At 36.3% G+C, this 14773-nt stretch overlaps 2 protein-coding genes across 3 annotated transcripts; one reads left to right on the forward strand and one right to left on the reverse strand.

The window, feature by feature from the left end:
• The first annotated feature begins 2060 nt into the window (after window positions 1–2060).
• asns (asparagine synthetase) lies at window positions 2061–9979 on the forward strand. The gene is made up of 7 exons (XM_079591365.1): window positions 2061–2130; window positions 4406–4652; window positions 5397–5498; window positions 7601–7701; window positions 7803–7884; window positions 8705–8860; window positions 8924–9979. The coding sequence occupies exons 1-7, from the start codon at window positions 2120–2122 to the stop codon at window positions 9131–9133; spliced, it is 909 nt and encodes a 302-aa protein (XP_079447491.1). The 5' UTR covers window positions 2061–2119; the 3' UTR covers window positions 9134–9979.
• Window positions 9980–10626: 647 nt separating this feature from the next.
• On the reverse strand, window positions 10627–13498 carry tac1 (tachykinin precursor 1). 2 transcript variants are annotated; one of them, XM_079590211.1, is made up of 5 exons: window positions 12899–13468; window positions 11908–12010; window positions 11739–11762; window positions 11265–11321; window positions 10627–11125 (listed from the first exon to the last, which is right to left on the reverse strand). In XM_079590211.1, the coding sequence occupies exons 1-5, from the start codon at window positions 13010–13012 to the stop codon at window positions 11079–11081; spliced, it is 345 nt and encodes a 114-aa protein (XP_079446337.1). In that variant the 5' UTR covers window positions 13013–13468; the 3' UTR covers window positions 10627–11078. The 2 variants fall into 2 exon arrangements, with proteins under 2 accessions (XP_079446337.1, XP_079446338.1); XM_079590212.1 differs by having other exon boundaries at window positions 10631–11125; window positions 12905–13498.
• Between the last annotated feature and the right edge of the window lie 1275 nt (window positions 13499–14773).

Genomic DNA, 14773 nt, shown 5'->3' on the forward strand with positions numbered 1-14773 from the left:
TGAAACTGCAAAGTATGCTCATATACCGTTCCAAGCCAATTTTGGGTCACAACTTTTATTTTTCTCGGGATCATTCCTGATGCATCGCTGGCAAACAAAAAACAAAACAACTTTTTTTTTCTTTCTAATACCTAAATCCCTACCTGCCTGAATCACTAAGTCTGGGGTATACCCCTATTTGGAATTGGAGAGATCGAGAGCGATTTTACACTTAGAATCTTTACACTCTGTTCTAGTGGGGGTGCCTACTCCCTGAAGCACGGCCTGTCTCCATTGACGTATACACCACCCAGCATCCTGCTGGTACTTGTGAATATCCACGTCCTACAGGCCCTTCATGCTCCAACTCAAGTGTGCGTCCAATGCACTACCAGTGACCCTCTAAGTGTCCTACGCTGCTCTAGTGGGGGTGCTTACTCGCTGAAGCACGGCCTGTCTCCAATGACGTATACACCACCCAGCATCCTGCTAGTACTTGTGTATATCATCTCACTACAGGCTCCTCGGGCTCCAACTCAAGAGTGTGTCTGATGCGCTATCACTCTCCCTTCTCTCAACCTCTTCCACCCAGACAATCCTGCTAAAATAATAAAATCTTGCTAAAATAATAAAATCTTCCTACCTTGTTTGTTGATTAGCCAGGGTGTCACCAAAGAATAATTGCCTGTGCCCTCTCCACCATTAACTGTTAGGGAATTTACAGTTAAAGACCCAAGGACCAGATATTGAAAGCCAGGAGTTACAGTAGAAGTGCAGTAAATTTAAGACAAGAGTCTTTTTGTTTTACTGAAGATAGTTTGCAGTTTCATCAGGCAGAAGTCAGCTTCAGGACTCACAAGAAGTTTGTAGGACGCCCTAAGTAAAATCTCATAAGCTTAGAGAAGTCATTCAACTCATTTGATATGTATATTAATACCGTGATTATAATCACCCATTAGATATACATTGAAGTGGCAGTGGATTCCAGAATCCACCCCTTCAATATGATCACGTTCTTCTTCATGCAAATGCTTTTAAACCAATCAAGCATGACAGGACAAAAGAGAACATACTGTCTGGGATGTCCTCCTGACACGTCTCACAAAAAGATGTGCGCCAGAATCGACTTCTCTTTCTCGCTTGAACGAGTAACAACTCAATTATGCCAATATGTCAGTTTTGTTGAGTATCCTCATAAGTGCAGTCTTAAATGAGTTAAATAAAGTCTTAAATGAATGTAAAGAGTTGTGAGAAAATGGGACGCGTGTGAGATCTGTATGTGTAGCAGTGACAGCAGAATCAAAGAAGAGAAAATTACTCATGCTCTTGACTAAAGAACGTTTGTAGCTTTAATAATGATCAATCTACATTTATTTTATAATTTACGTAGTTAAGACTGTAGAGTGTTTGATAACTTTGTTCAAATTCTGTATATTTACAGAATGGGCACAGGTAAAAATTACACAATTATGGGCTTATGTACAAGATAGTTTACTTAAATTAAAAGTTGTTATATTTTTTGGAGCCTAATACATTTTAAATTTGATATACTGTAATGTTGAATTAATGTTTAAAATCAAATGTTTCTACAGACATTTGGATTAACTGTGAAATTACATTATAAAATATATTAAAAACTAATATTAAAAACAAGCTTGTGCAATTGCAACAAAGTGATCCCAATATAAAAACACCAAGTGAGCAAACATTTAGGTGAGATTTGCAATGTTTATATATGAATAAAAGCCTTAATTAAATCTATAATTTCCTACACTTTTAATGGATGTTTGTGTTTACGCGATAACAACATGATGATTTTTCACATCCAAATAATAACGCGTGAAATGCGTGTTAAATACGCATATTTTACGCGTTGTTAACGTGTTAAAATTCACGTGTTTTTGAACTTGAGCAAGTTTGAGTTTACTGACTTCGAAGAACTTAACAATGGATCATCTTAAATCGTCAATAGTAAAATCCTGATAACTGATCATGATTAATTCACGAATGAACCTCTGTGTTTTACCTGTAGATGATGTTGATGATTATTAATGTAAAATCCTATCATTATTTTACAGGTGTTTGCCTGTTAAAGATTTCCTCATTTGGCTGGTTTGGAAGGATTACAGGAAAGACACAGATGGATGAAAGGTGAATGGCACAAAATAGTGTTTCCATCTATGTGGCTTCAGCAGTGGCGTAAGTTGAATGGGGCATGTAGCCTACATACTCCGTCCAGCTGTTCGCGAGTGTGTGCACAATAGATAAACAGGATATCTGTCAAGAAGAGCAACCACGGTACTATATCTTTGAGATCACTTTCTTTACCAGAAGCAGAAGAAATGCAAAAAAAGTACCAGAGTTTAGTTAAACATGAACGTTTCTGAGTGTCCATGCAGTGCAAAACCAAACTGACTAATCACAAAACGATTCCGTACGCGTGGATAGCAAATCTTTGTCAGGTGATATTGATAATGTGCGTGTAAATGCTGTTTGAAAGAGGTTTCAATGCTACACATTTCCTAATCTTAACAGGATTCAGTTCGTCAGTTGTCTAGTTATTTGAATCTGAATGCATTGTTGGGGGCCTTCCCGGAATTCCTGTATCAACTCAGTTATAACCAAAAATAACCTGCAGAGAACGTTCTGAGGACGTTCTCTTTAGGTTATAAAAATAAAAAACCCAAATAACCTGCAGGGAATGTTCTGGGAACGTTCTTTTTAGGTTATAAAATAAAACAAACAAAAAACTTGCAGGGAACGTTCTGGGAAAGTTTAGGTTACAAAAAAAGAACCAATCAAGAACGTTCTTATTTGGTTACCTCAAAAAATAACGAACCGGGAACGTTAGGGGGAGCGTTTTGTGTTAAATGGGAATAGTTAACGCTAGATTGTGAGTGGAAGTAGTATGCTTGGTAAAACTGGTAGGCTGTAGGCTAATTCACACATATGAAACATTAAACTAGTTTACAACAACAATCCACAAATATGCAGGCTATCTCTCTGTGTTTTTCCAGGCATCTCCCACGTGATTTTTAGAAAATCAGGTAAAGATGTCGTAAAATGCATATTCCAGTTTGGAATAAACGCCCCCAAAATCGTGAAACACCCCTTTTGTATGCTAAGACCTGAATAATCAGTGACTACCGCTCGTGGCTGGGAGGCACAGAGGACAAAATATCTGTGTAAAAACACTGCACGTGTGTTTCATCTGCAAATCTTCGTTAAGGAAGATCGGTGGGGCTCTCATTTCAACCAATACAGACCAAATCAAGCACCTTTTACAGGTAGTAGTTATGTAATATTGGTTTGCATTTTAATGTGCTAAAATGTGATTAGAACCTTCTGCCGGCAAACCTGTCCAAATGTCAAATCACAGCTGCACTTTTTTCCATATGCTTTACAGAGCTGCACTAAATGGACTTAAACAGACAGCTGAAGATGCATTACTATCTAATATTCTGCTGCAGTTACAGCACTTCAATGATGCTGTTTCGGGGGATGTGCTGTTTTACTGTAAAGTTTTACTGTTTATGTGGAAAAAGGTTTTACCAGTCAGATATTATTTACAGGATAAATGCACCTGTTATTTACAAGACACGTGCATAACAATAAACACACATGCTGATGAAACTAATTCACTCCACCTTAGCGGCTAATATTCTCACTTTCAAGAATGAGGAAGCATAAATCAATCATCAGTGGCAAAATATGTTTATGTGTTCAGTTTCTTCTGCAGTTGCTTCTAAAAGCCGCTTCTCAAAGTACCATTAAATTGTCAAATTAATTACAAATAATTGAAAGTTCAGAACTGTATTTTTGTGATATTATTTACAAATGGTTGGACTCAAGAAAATCATAAGAGATTATGACCATCAACTTAAACTAAACAGGCTTGTATTACTGGTTCATTTGTTTATCTCCTGGTACATCTCTTCACTGTCAATCATGCAAGTCAGTGAACCCGTTTTACAAAACTGTCGGTTATTAAAGGGATAGTTCACTCAAAAAGGAAACTTTCTATCATCATTTACTCACCCTCAAGTTGTTCTAAACCTGTAAGAATATGTTTCTCCTGCTGAAGAGATATTTTGAAGAATATGGGTAAACCAAATACTGGTTTAGAACAACTTGGGGGTGACTAAATTATTACAGAAATTTTATTTTACTTTATTGAACTGTGTGTGTGTGCGTGCGTGCGTGTGTCTGTGATATATAATGTAAACAATGACATGTTTAGAGGCTCTTGTCCAGTGAACATCAGTTTTTGTTCAACTGAAACAAGGAAATCAAAGAATATTGTTAGTATTACCATGGTACATGTCCAAAAGGCATAGTGCTCTGTGGTCTTGTGTTGAGAAATTTGGACATTACTTGAGTTCCTCCTAGTTTTGTTAATACATTTTATGTTCTTATTAATCCGCAGCATCAGAATGTGTGATATATGGGCCGTGTTTGGTAGTGATGAGACTCAGTGCACTAATGCCATGAAGATCGCTCATCGTGGTCCAGACGCTTTCCGCTTTGAGAGTGTCATTGGTTTCACCAACTGCTGCTTTGGGTTTCACCTTCTCGCTATAGTGGACCAGCTGTACGGCATGCAGCCTCTGCGAGTCAAGAAGTTCCCCGACCTCTGGTTATGTTGCAATGGCGAGATCTACAACCACATCAGGGTAGGTACTAGGTAGCTGAACTATTCTGATGTTTTAGCATTTTAGCTATTTTAAATTCTGATTATATCTACTAATAAACTTTTTTTTCCACTTACATGATTGATATCTCTTATCCTTCATGGTATAACTTGGTCACCATGAAATCAAAATTACAATATTTTTATGGAATATTGCAGTTTATTAAAATAATTTATTCCATGCACATCTTTTTTTAAAATTATTATTATTAATGTGCCCTTGTAATCTTTAATCAAAATATGTCGGGAGCAGCTGGGGTTAGGTGTCTTGCTCATGGACACCTCGACACTTGGTCAGGTGGAACCGGGGATTGTCATCGTTTCGCTTGACAAGACCCTTATTTCTCGACTGGGATCTTTTTAAATTTTTAATTTTTTTTTTTTAATGTGAACTAATCCGTTGGGGTTAGAACAAATCAAAAGTATTAACAATAGTAGCCATGCTTGTCTTGGCAGTGTGCCTATAGACCAGGGGTCACCAAACTCGGTCCTGGAGGGCCGCTGTCCTGCAGAGTTTAGCTCCAACCCCAATTAAACACACCTGAACCAGCTAATCAATGTCTCACTAGGCATACTAGAAACTTTCAGGCAGGTGTGTTGGACCTGGTTGTAGCTAAACTCTACAGCAGCGGCCCTCCAGGAACGAGTTTGGTGACCCCTGCTATAGAGTCTGAACTCATAGCCACTAGATGGCAGCAGGAACATTCAGTGATCTCTGTTTTTTTAGGCATGTACATCAAAGTACATCCGTGAGAAGACAGACAGCGTTGTGATTTTCTCAGGTGACGGTTCGGATGAGCTGACACAAGGATACATCTACTTTCATCAGGTACATGTTATTGTATGATTAACTTGTGTGTATTTACAGTGTCTCTAAAAAGTATTTGGATACTTTTAAAAGTGGACGCATTTAACATTAATCAAGCTACAAGAGACAAAGAAATAAATTCCTGCTCTTGACTGAACCTCAGTAGCTTTAATAATGTAATGCTTGTGGGTGTTCTCTGGGCTGTATTCCAAAGATAATGTGCTACAATTTTAACTCTTACAATAAGAATCAATGTATATTTCAATTCATAAAGTGAAGTTTATGTAGTGTTTTATTTTTACATTTGTTTATTCAATTTCTTACTTAAATGCTACTGTTAAATACACCAACTGTAGCTGAAGTTTATTTTAGTTTAAAATAAGCAAAACGTTTCTATTGGTTTATATCATTTGTTTCTTATGTTGTATTTGTCCTATTATTTTTGTCCTATTATTATGATATGGCTCCAGCAGCCATATCACCCTGTAACCCAAGACCTCCTGAGAAAACCAGGTTGCTGCTGGAAGAGGTGTTAGTGAGGCCAGCAGGGGGCGCTCACCCTGTGGTCTGTGTGGGTCCTAACGCCCCAGTGTAGTGACGGGGACACTATACTGACAAAGAGCGCCGTCCTTCGGATGAGACGTTAAACCGAGGTCCTGACTCTCTGTGGTCACTAAAAATCCCAGGATGTCTTTCGAAAGAGGGGTGTAACCCCGGCATCCTGGCCAAATTTGCCCAGTGGCCTCTGTCCATCATGGCCTCCTAATCATCCTCCTATATATACTTATTAGCTTCATCACTGTCTCCTCTCCACCAGTAAGCTGGTGTGTGGTGGGCGTTCTGGCGCAATATGGCTGCCGTCGCATCATCCAAGTGGATGCTGCACATTGGTGGTGGTTGAGGAGATTCCCCCCTTCTATGTAAAGCGCTTTGAGTGCCCAGAAAGGCGCTATATAAATGTAATGAATTATTAATTATTATTATTATTATTATTATTTGTAATTTGTATCTTTGTTATTATTTTGAATGACAAAAAAAAAAAAAAATGAAAAGAGAATGAAAAATATGATTTTGGTCTGCCACTTAAAAAATATATATATATATTGTTAAAATTGTATCACTTTTAATTGTATCTCTAATTTTTCAAAATATGGAAATTAGTTTGGCTATACTTCTCAGCGACTTAATATATTACTCAGTGACAAAATAGTCCTAAAAACGGACACAAAAAAGAATCGTGGTAAATCCTTGATCGTGATCCTGATAAAATACACTTTAAAGTACAATGTGCTTTTTAAATGTATACTCTTATGGGATAGTAATGGGGTCCATCAACTACCAACATTCTTCAAAATATCTTTTGTAAATGATGCCGTAATTGTAATTTTTTGGGTGAACCAATTAAGTACTATTATTAAGTACATTTAAGTAGAGTAGGAATCTTTAGGCACCTCACGGTCTGATTCTAGTTAAAAGATTTAGTATCTTGTGGTCAATTTAAATATTTATTGGATAATCATCAGATTAAATTGGTTGTGTGTAAATGTTTGTAACCAGATGCATTTTATATATATATTTTAATTTTTATTTATGTAATGAGATTTGTTTGTGTGTTGTAAACTTTGATGTAAATTGTCTATGTAAACTTAGCTGCCTATCTTGGCCAGGACACTCCCGAAAAAGAGATTTTAATCTCAGTGAGTTTTCTTCCTGGTAAAATAAAGGTTATATTAATAATAAAATTCTTAACCTACTTTTTTATTATTATTAATTTGTTTACTAACTTGAACATTGAGACACTTTGAAATCATTTTAAAATGTTCATAATCTATTCAGAATCTTTGAAGTGAGAATCAAGATGCACCGGATTATCTTTTTTTTCTCTCACCCTTACATTTAAGTGTCCTTTTATTTAATTCATATTATTATCTGCAAGTATAGTTGCAAAAAATATACTTTTAAGATTTGATGTACACTACAAGTGTGCATTCAGTACAAATTAGCACACTTGTTTTTCACAAGTGGTGACCTAATTAATAATTTTTTCCAGTACTGTCATGTATTGTGGCTCTATTTTATGACTGTTGTGCTGTCAAGTGAACATTTGACCTCTTTTGTATTAGGCTCCATCACCTAAAGCTGCTGCAGAGGACAGTGTGCGTCTGCGGAAAGAGCTTCATCTGTTTGATGCTCTGAGAGCGGACAGAACCACAGCTGCATTCGGGTAAGACCAAATGTCCCTTCCCTTCTCTTCTCTTCCCTGCACATAGCAACTTGGAATTTTTCATAGTATTTGTCAATCCAAACTGTTTGTTTCTTCATTAGACTGGAGTTGAGAGTGCCTTTCCTGGACCATAGGTTCACCGCATATCACCTCTCTCTGCCTGAAGAGATGAGAGTGCCTAAGGTGAGTTTATCTGACACCTTCCTATTCAATGGTTTATCCTTAGTAAGTCGTAAGGATTCCTTACACATGTCCGTCCCTCCTGCGACTACTTGTCTCTATGCAAAGTTTAATTATTGGAGTTCGACAAACCCCGAACCCTTAAGAGTCCTTACAAAACTGAAAATTGTCATTTACTCACCCTCATATTGTTATTAACCAGAATGACTTTCTCTGTGGAACATAAAATAGATTTTGAAAAAAGTTGGTATAGCTAAACGGTTTTCCGTTGTATGGCCAAAGAAGCAATGGAAGTCAATGGGAACCGAAACTGTTTATTCTTTAAAATAAAATTTTGATGTTCTTTGCATGATGTACTTTTTAATCTTCTCTCTATTTTTCAAAACTCATGTTTGTGGTTTCTAATTGTACAATTACACGACAACATTGTTCTAAAAACAGAAAAGTTTTTCCTTTGTACTGACAACAACGTTGTCAAAACCATCCCCGTTCGCACGGATCCGTTAAAACTATTAAAAATGCTGTATTATGCTGCCAGGCCAGTTGTTGGCGATGTCCCTTTATAAAGAAAAATCATGCGCCTATAGACTGAACACGCAATACGCATGCACATGACGTCACCGTTTTCACAAATTTGCGTTTTTGTAGTTGACATGGAGATGATAACGGTATAAATTTTGAAAACCGTTTTTTTAGGCCTCCAAAACATCGTTGTCATGTAAATGAACTGCCAAAATGCATGACATTTTTTTAGGTTTTTAGTTAAAAAGGATGTGTAAACGCCCCCTAAAACCAGACCGAATAACTTGTTTGATCGGCACAGAATGGTGTGGAGAAGCATCTCTTGAGGAAAGCGTTTAAAGGGATGAACCTGATCCCAGATGAGATTCTTTGGAGAAGGAAAGAGGCCTTCGGTGATGGTTTGTCATCCATTAAGAAACCCTTGTACACTAGCCTGCAGGAACACACTGAGTCTGAGGTACTGCACGTTTAAAGCCTCTTCCTCTTTATCTCTTTCTTGAATTTTTATTTTCCCTTTCAGGTGAATGACTCTCAGTTGGAGAAGGCTGCTAAGGTGTTCCCTTTCATCACCCCCACAACCAAAGAGGGATTCTTCATAAGGCAGATCTTTGAGAAGAATTTCCCCGGCTGCTGCGAGTGGACGACACATTACTGGAAGCCTCGCTGGATCAAGGCCACAGACCTCTCGGCCAGAACCCTGTCCATCAACAAGCCTGATAAAGACCAGTAATCGCATCAAACTTAAGACCTTAGCTAAACAATACATTTTATATAGCATACATGCCGGTTTAAACATAACCATAATATATTTTATTGCTTCCACTTTCTCTGTTTAGTTTACTAAAATGTGTTTTTAGGTTGGTTTAAGTCTCCTGACCTAAAGAGTCCGTTTTTCACAGGTTAGTGTGATTTTCTTCAGCTCATGCAATAGTTCAAAAGATAAAAATGGAGGCCCTGTCCACGTTTCAGGCCTTCAAGCTTTCCTGCATACTCCATTTGCATACTCCATTAGACTCATGTTTGCTTTCTCACACCTTTTTATTGAGGATACATAGATAGATTAGAGGAATCCCTTATGAAATTTGCTCGGTAAACTGTATTATTAATTAACACTGTCAGCAAAGTTCAAGACAAAGATACAGAAAGATACACTGTTTAAAGGAGATTCCATATTCATTTATTTTACATTAGTAATTAGTGATATAAAACTGTTCAAGAGCTTGAGGTCGGTTAGGTTTGAAATATTTTTGAAAAAAGTCTCTTATGCTCACTAAGGCAATGTATTTGATCAAAGATGCAGTACAAACAGTAATAATGTAAAATATTAATATTATATATCAATTTAAAATAATTACTTTCTATTTAAATATATATATATTTTCATGTAATCTGTGATGGCAAAGCTGAATTAAAAATGTTTTGTTGTCTACAAACTTTTGAACGGTAATGTTTTTGTTTTTTGGTTCAGGAATAAATTATTAGTTTAAGTTACTATTTTTGTTGTTGTTGTAATATCTGGGCTGGATAATATCTGTTACCACTGTGCGATTGAGCTATGCTCTTTAGTGAGTGTATTTGTGTGCATAGAGTCAGCTAATTGAAATTAATAATTAGTTGGCTAGTTATACTGATTTTAAAGAGTTATTTATTTTAAAAAAAAAACAGTTTTACTGTTATTGTAAGTCTGTAAGTGTATTGTAAGTGTAATGAATGGCACTGGTTAAAGTAGGGTTCACTGTTTTTCCTTAACTCCTGGCTTAATATTGAGATGTGAAACTAATATTAAGGGTTAAGAAATTATATGTATTATTATTTTTATGAACTTAATGTGATATTTGTATTTTCTTTGGTGCACCATTACTGTAAGAAAGTGTAAGTGGAAAGTGAATTTTCAATTAGAGAATAGAAACAGCTTTAATGTTTAAAGAAACGTTAACTATATTGAATAGTTTCACTGTCAATTAATTAGGAAAGTTTAATGTGCGACAGATTCTGTAGTGATTGGATTGAAAGATATGGTCATGATACTGATAAAAAAAAAAAATAAAAAAAAATGCCAGTTGAGTTGTGTTATATTAATACAGTTCAATAAGCATGGTTTAAAAGAAGACTTGATGGTTAAAATATATCTAATAGCCTGTAGGTGGAGTGAGGGTGCCATTGTGAAAGCACCTTTAGACCGTGATACGCCACACATTCAACGATACAAGGAATTAAAAGTTCCACCAATAAAGAAAATATTTTTAATATCAAGCTACAATCACACAGAGATATCAAGATAGCAAAACCTTTGCTCGTAGCAGTGACAAGACATGCGCAGGATGACATCACACCCGGACTGTCTGTATTATAACATCATCAGTCATGGTGAAAACACTATGAGGCACTAAAATTGACATTTTCAGCACAAATCTCTGAGTACCTTAGAAAGGACAACGCTTTGCTTTAATGCTCCACAACTTCTGGGAAAGATGTTGTGACAAACACTTTTGATCACAGCTGAACCGTTTTAAAATGTCTGACATAAATAAACTGGCACAGGTGTGGCCTTATTTCACAATGTGAAATGAAAATGTTTATTTCTGACCTGAAAAAAAATAATAAAAAAATAAACGAGTATCACATAATGAAATGATCCGTAAGGAAGCGGATGTGACGATGATCCATTTTAGTCATTAACGTCTTTTGTCGTAGATCTGTACTGTTCCCCATTCATATGATTCTGTGAAAAGAGAAGGTTGGGGTTACAAATAAGTCATATCTCAATTTTAAAGCTACTAGTTTTTATTAGTATTATCACTATTTATATCATTGATGAAGCAGCTATCCTAAAACTAATTGAGAGGTTTTGCAGTTCTTACCTGGCTCCTCTTGGCTTCTTTTACCCATCAGCCCCACAAAAGAATTGATTTTATGCCCTGGAAGACAATTAAGGGTTATATATATATATATACATACATATCCTGCTATATTGTTGAAGCCTAGAGTGCGGTTGAAGGATGTTACAATTGTTTTTATTCTACTGTGAAAAAGACCTTGAGGATGTGAGTTTCCATTAAAAGGAATCACGTGTTGCTAAAACTCTTAAGATTCCATTTAATAAACTGTGAATGTGACTGTAAAACCTGCAAAGTTCAAGGATTTGTAAAGATTTCTCTTCTCTCTTCTAGAGTTCTAAAACCCTTTTTTTTATGTGAGAAAAAAACACACTGAAAAATGTTGTTGTATGATTGTATATGTAAATCTCTCCTCAAGTGTCTTTGCTTTTAGGCAAATGTAAGCATTTAGCAAATAATATATGCATTTTATGGAGGAGTGTTTTTGAGATCACTTACTTTTTCGTGTAATTTGTGCATTTGCTGTGGGGGTGGAAGAATGAAAGAGATGTCAGTTATAGGTCAAAAGCATTTTTTTTTTGTAATTTGATGCATTCTAGTTAAAAAGTATTAGCAACATCAGATTTTTGTTTAATGATATGCATGAGAAATATGACTGCGGTCTTACCAGAGGACCGTTTCCCCATCAGACCAATGAACTGATGAGGTCGGGGTTTCCTCGTCATACGTCTTAGTATCTCTCTGAAGGGATCCGCCTGAAGCCACTCATCCTGCAAGAGATGATTTGATTAGTGGAACATTAGACCTCCAGCATACAGATGCCACTCACATTATAAGATCACTGGAACCCTTGCAGATGTTGATACAATTAGCATTTTGTAACTTACCAATGCATCCCAATACAGAATTCACCAAATTTCATAATTTTTTCGAGCACAAAAATACTTTACTATGTACAGCAGTTGCAAAGATGCAGTTTATAGACACAAAAAGCATGAGAGACATAAGTGCTTGGCTCTCTTCCAACCCGCAATGTCAAATGGGAAACGTGTGCTCCATTCAAACAAGCAATATGGACATTGAGTAATTCAGCACTGGACAGCGACCTGTGCATATTGTACTTGAATCCTTTTTAACTACCCAGTGAAGTCGAATGAATACAGCTGATAACATTTTTATTACATGTGCCATGTTATATTATTTAATGGTTAATTTCTAAATGATTGCTTTTGGTCCTCCTCAATCCTGAATATGGATTCACCCAATTCATCCCACCCAATCGATAATAACAATGTAAAATTATAACCAAAAAAATATTATATAATGTTGCTCATTATTATTACACAGTACATAACTAGTAATTACAACATAATTTGCTCACTGAAATGTCAAATATATATTTTCTGTTATAACCACTCCATGAAGCTGAGTTTTAATAATGAAAAGTAGCATAATAAAATTTACAGATACGTTTTTTTACAGTTATTAATAGACTATACTAACATAATATAGTCAATATAATGAGACTTCATAAGAATGTTGTTGTTGTTGTTGTTTTGGCTAATAAAACCAGCCCTAAAAAATGTCAAATAGTTACAGTAGCTTTTATTTCGTCTAAAAGACATGTTTAGACAACAGTAAAAGATGGAAAAACTCACCTGTACCTGATTGTTGCCTGTCCAATAATCAAGGTCTTCTTTTGGACCCAATTCTTCTCCAAATACTTGGCACAAAACAAGAAAAAGGACTACAGCCGGTAAGATAAATTTCATGTTTCACCCAGTAACTTTCCTTTTCCTTTCCCAAAGCACTTTAAAGTATAAAACGCAAGGTAAACGTCGATTCAAGTCGTATTGTTCGAGTATGTTGTTCAATGTTCTTTCAGCTGTGCGTGAACAGTTTCCTCCACGTATAACAGTTCTTCAGTGCGCGCGTCCGATGCGCGTCTCCGTGACCGTACTGACTCGCACGCTCGGCTTTATAGCAATGCAACAGGGAGGTGACAGGTTCCTTCCGACGCTTAAAATCGATAAAACAAATAAATGTATTAGTCAGATTGCTTTAAAACGCACAATGACGAAGAGCACTCTTTAATATTTCGCTCACATTGCAAGTAGAAGTATCTAAAGTTGAAATAGTCCTGGCTCGGACAGTCCGTGACTTTATGGACGTGTGCTGATCGGTATGTAGACTGCAGACAGGTGACGTTATGATTGACTCATTCGACGAATGTTTTACGAAGTTCCGTCCTCAACTGTGCAAACATGAATGCAGATGGCTCGTTTAACACGATTCTTTTGCGTCAAAGGAGGTGAGCAACTTCAGAAGGGTCTTGGAAATAGAAAAAAGAGCACATATGAGAGGAATTAAACACCGAAGAAGCCGAAACCTTTGTGTTTTCCTCCGTGTGTTATATAAACGAACAATAGATTTTGAATTCTGGGTGCGAATCACAACTGAAAAGAGCCACGAGAGATTGCCTATGTTTCGGGTTCTCCAAAACTAACAGCTTAACACAACATCACTTGTTTTCAAGCATGAAGTTCTAGAAGAATGCTCTCTTTTTAAAAGCATCCTCGCTCTTTCTTTTTTATAACCAATATTTTTGGTCTGTTCGTGGCTTTTGAGTTTACCCTTTTAAGGTTCAAATGTTCTGGATGTTACATTTTAAGTTCCTCAGATGAGCAAAACCCAAAGGGAAACCTAAAAAGTTGAACTTTAAACATGTTCTACTTTGGCATCAGGCAATAAAACCCTTTTGGTTTTAATATGTACCTTTTTTTAAGAGGCTGGTCACACTTTATATTAAGTGTCTTTACTATGTAGGCTACTTGTGTAAAAAAAAAACAAAAAAACTATGGCTATACTTATTGTGTTCAGGTTAATTGCTGCTATCAAGATGGGATATGAGTAAAGTTTATGACAGGTTTGATGTATGATTAGGGTTATGGGTGGGTTAAGGTGTAAGAAAAGGGTCAGCAATGTAATTATAGATGTAATTACAGAAATCAATCACATGCTATAATTACATGCAGGTATTATTTTTTTTAAATATAAGTACAGTGTAAGTCCATTGTATCAAATTATTAATTTCAATCTTAGTGGTTATAGTTAAAGACACTTAATATAATAAGTAATAACAATCCCACAATATAAAAAGTAATAAGCCCACAAAAGCCTGCGTGCCATTTTTAAACCATTGCATCTCTAATGGAGGCAGTGTAGTCAGATGCACTGGGTTAAATCCGTGTTTTTAATGAAAAGCAGGGAGAGGACACTCGGAGGTGGATGACCCACGGAGGAAGTGGAGACATGACTGATTTCCATGAGAAAGGACTTTTGTCTCAGCGCACAGAGTCTTTACAGACCGGACAGCACTTCATACCTCGAGTGCCTTTATCAGCGACAATGATGTCTCTTTATTTAATCATGTGTTAATATCATATGCAAATGTTATTTCTCGCTAAGATTGCCTAACACAACTGAAACAACCCCAGCAGCAGCGTGAGGGTCGTGGACATTTACTTATTGAA

The sequence above is a fragment of the Phoxinus phoxinus genome (genome assembly GCF_949152265.1).
Source record: "Phoxinus phoxinus genome assembly, chromosome: 19".
NCBI classification, from domain to species: Eukaryota; Metazoa; Chordata; class Actinopteri; order Cypriniformes; family Leuciscidae; genus Phoxinus; species Phoxinus phoxinus.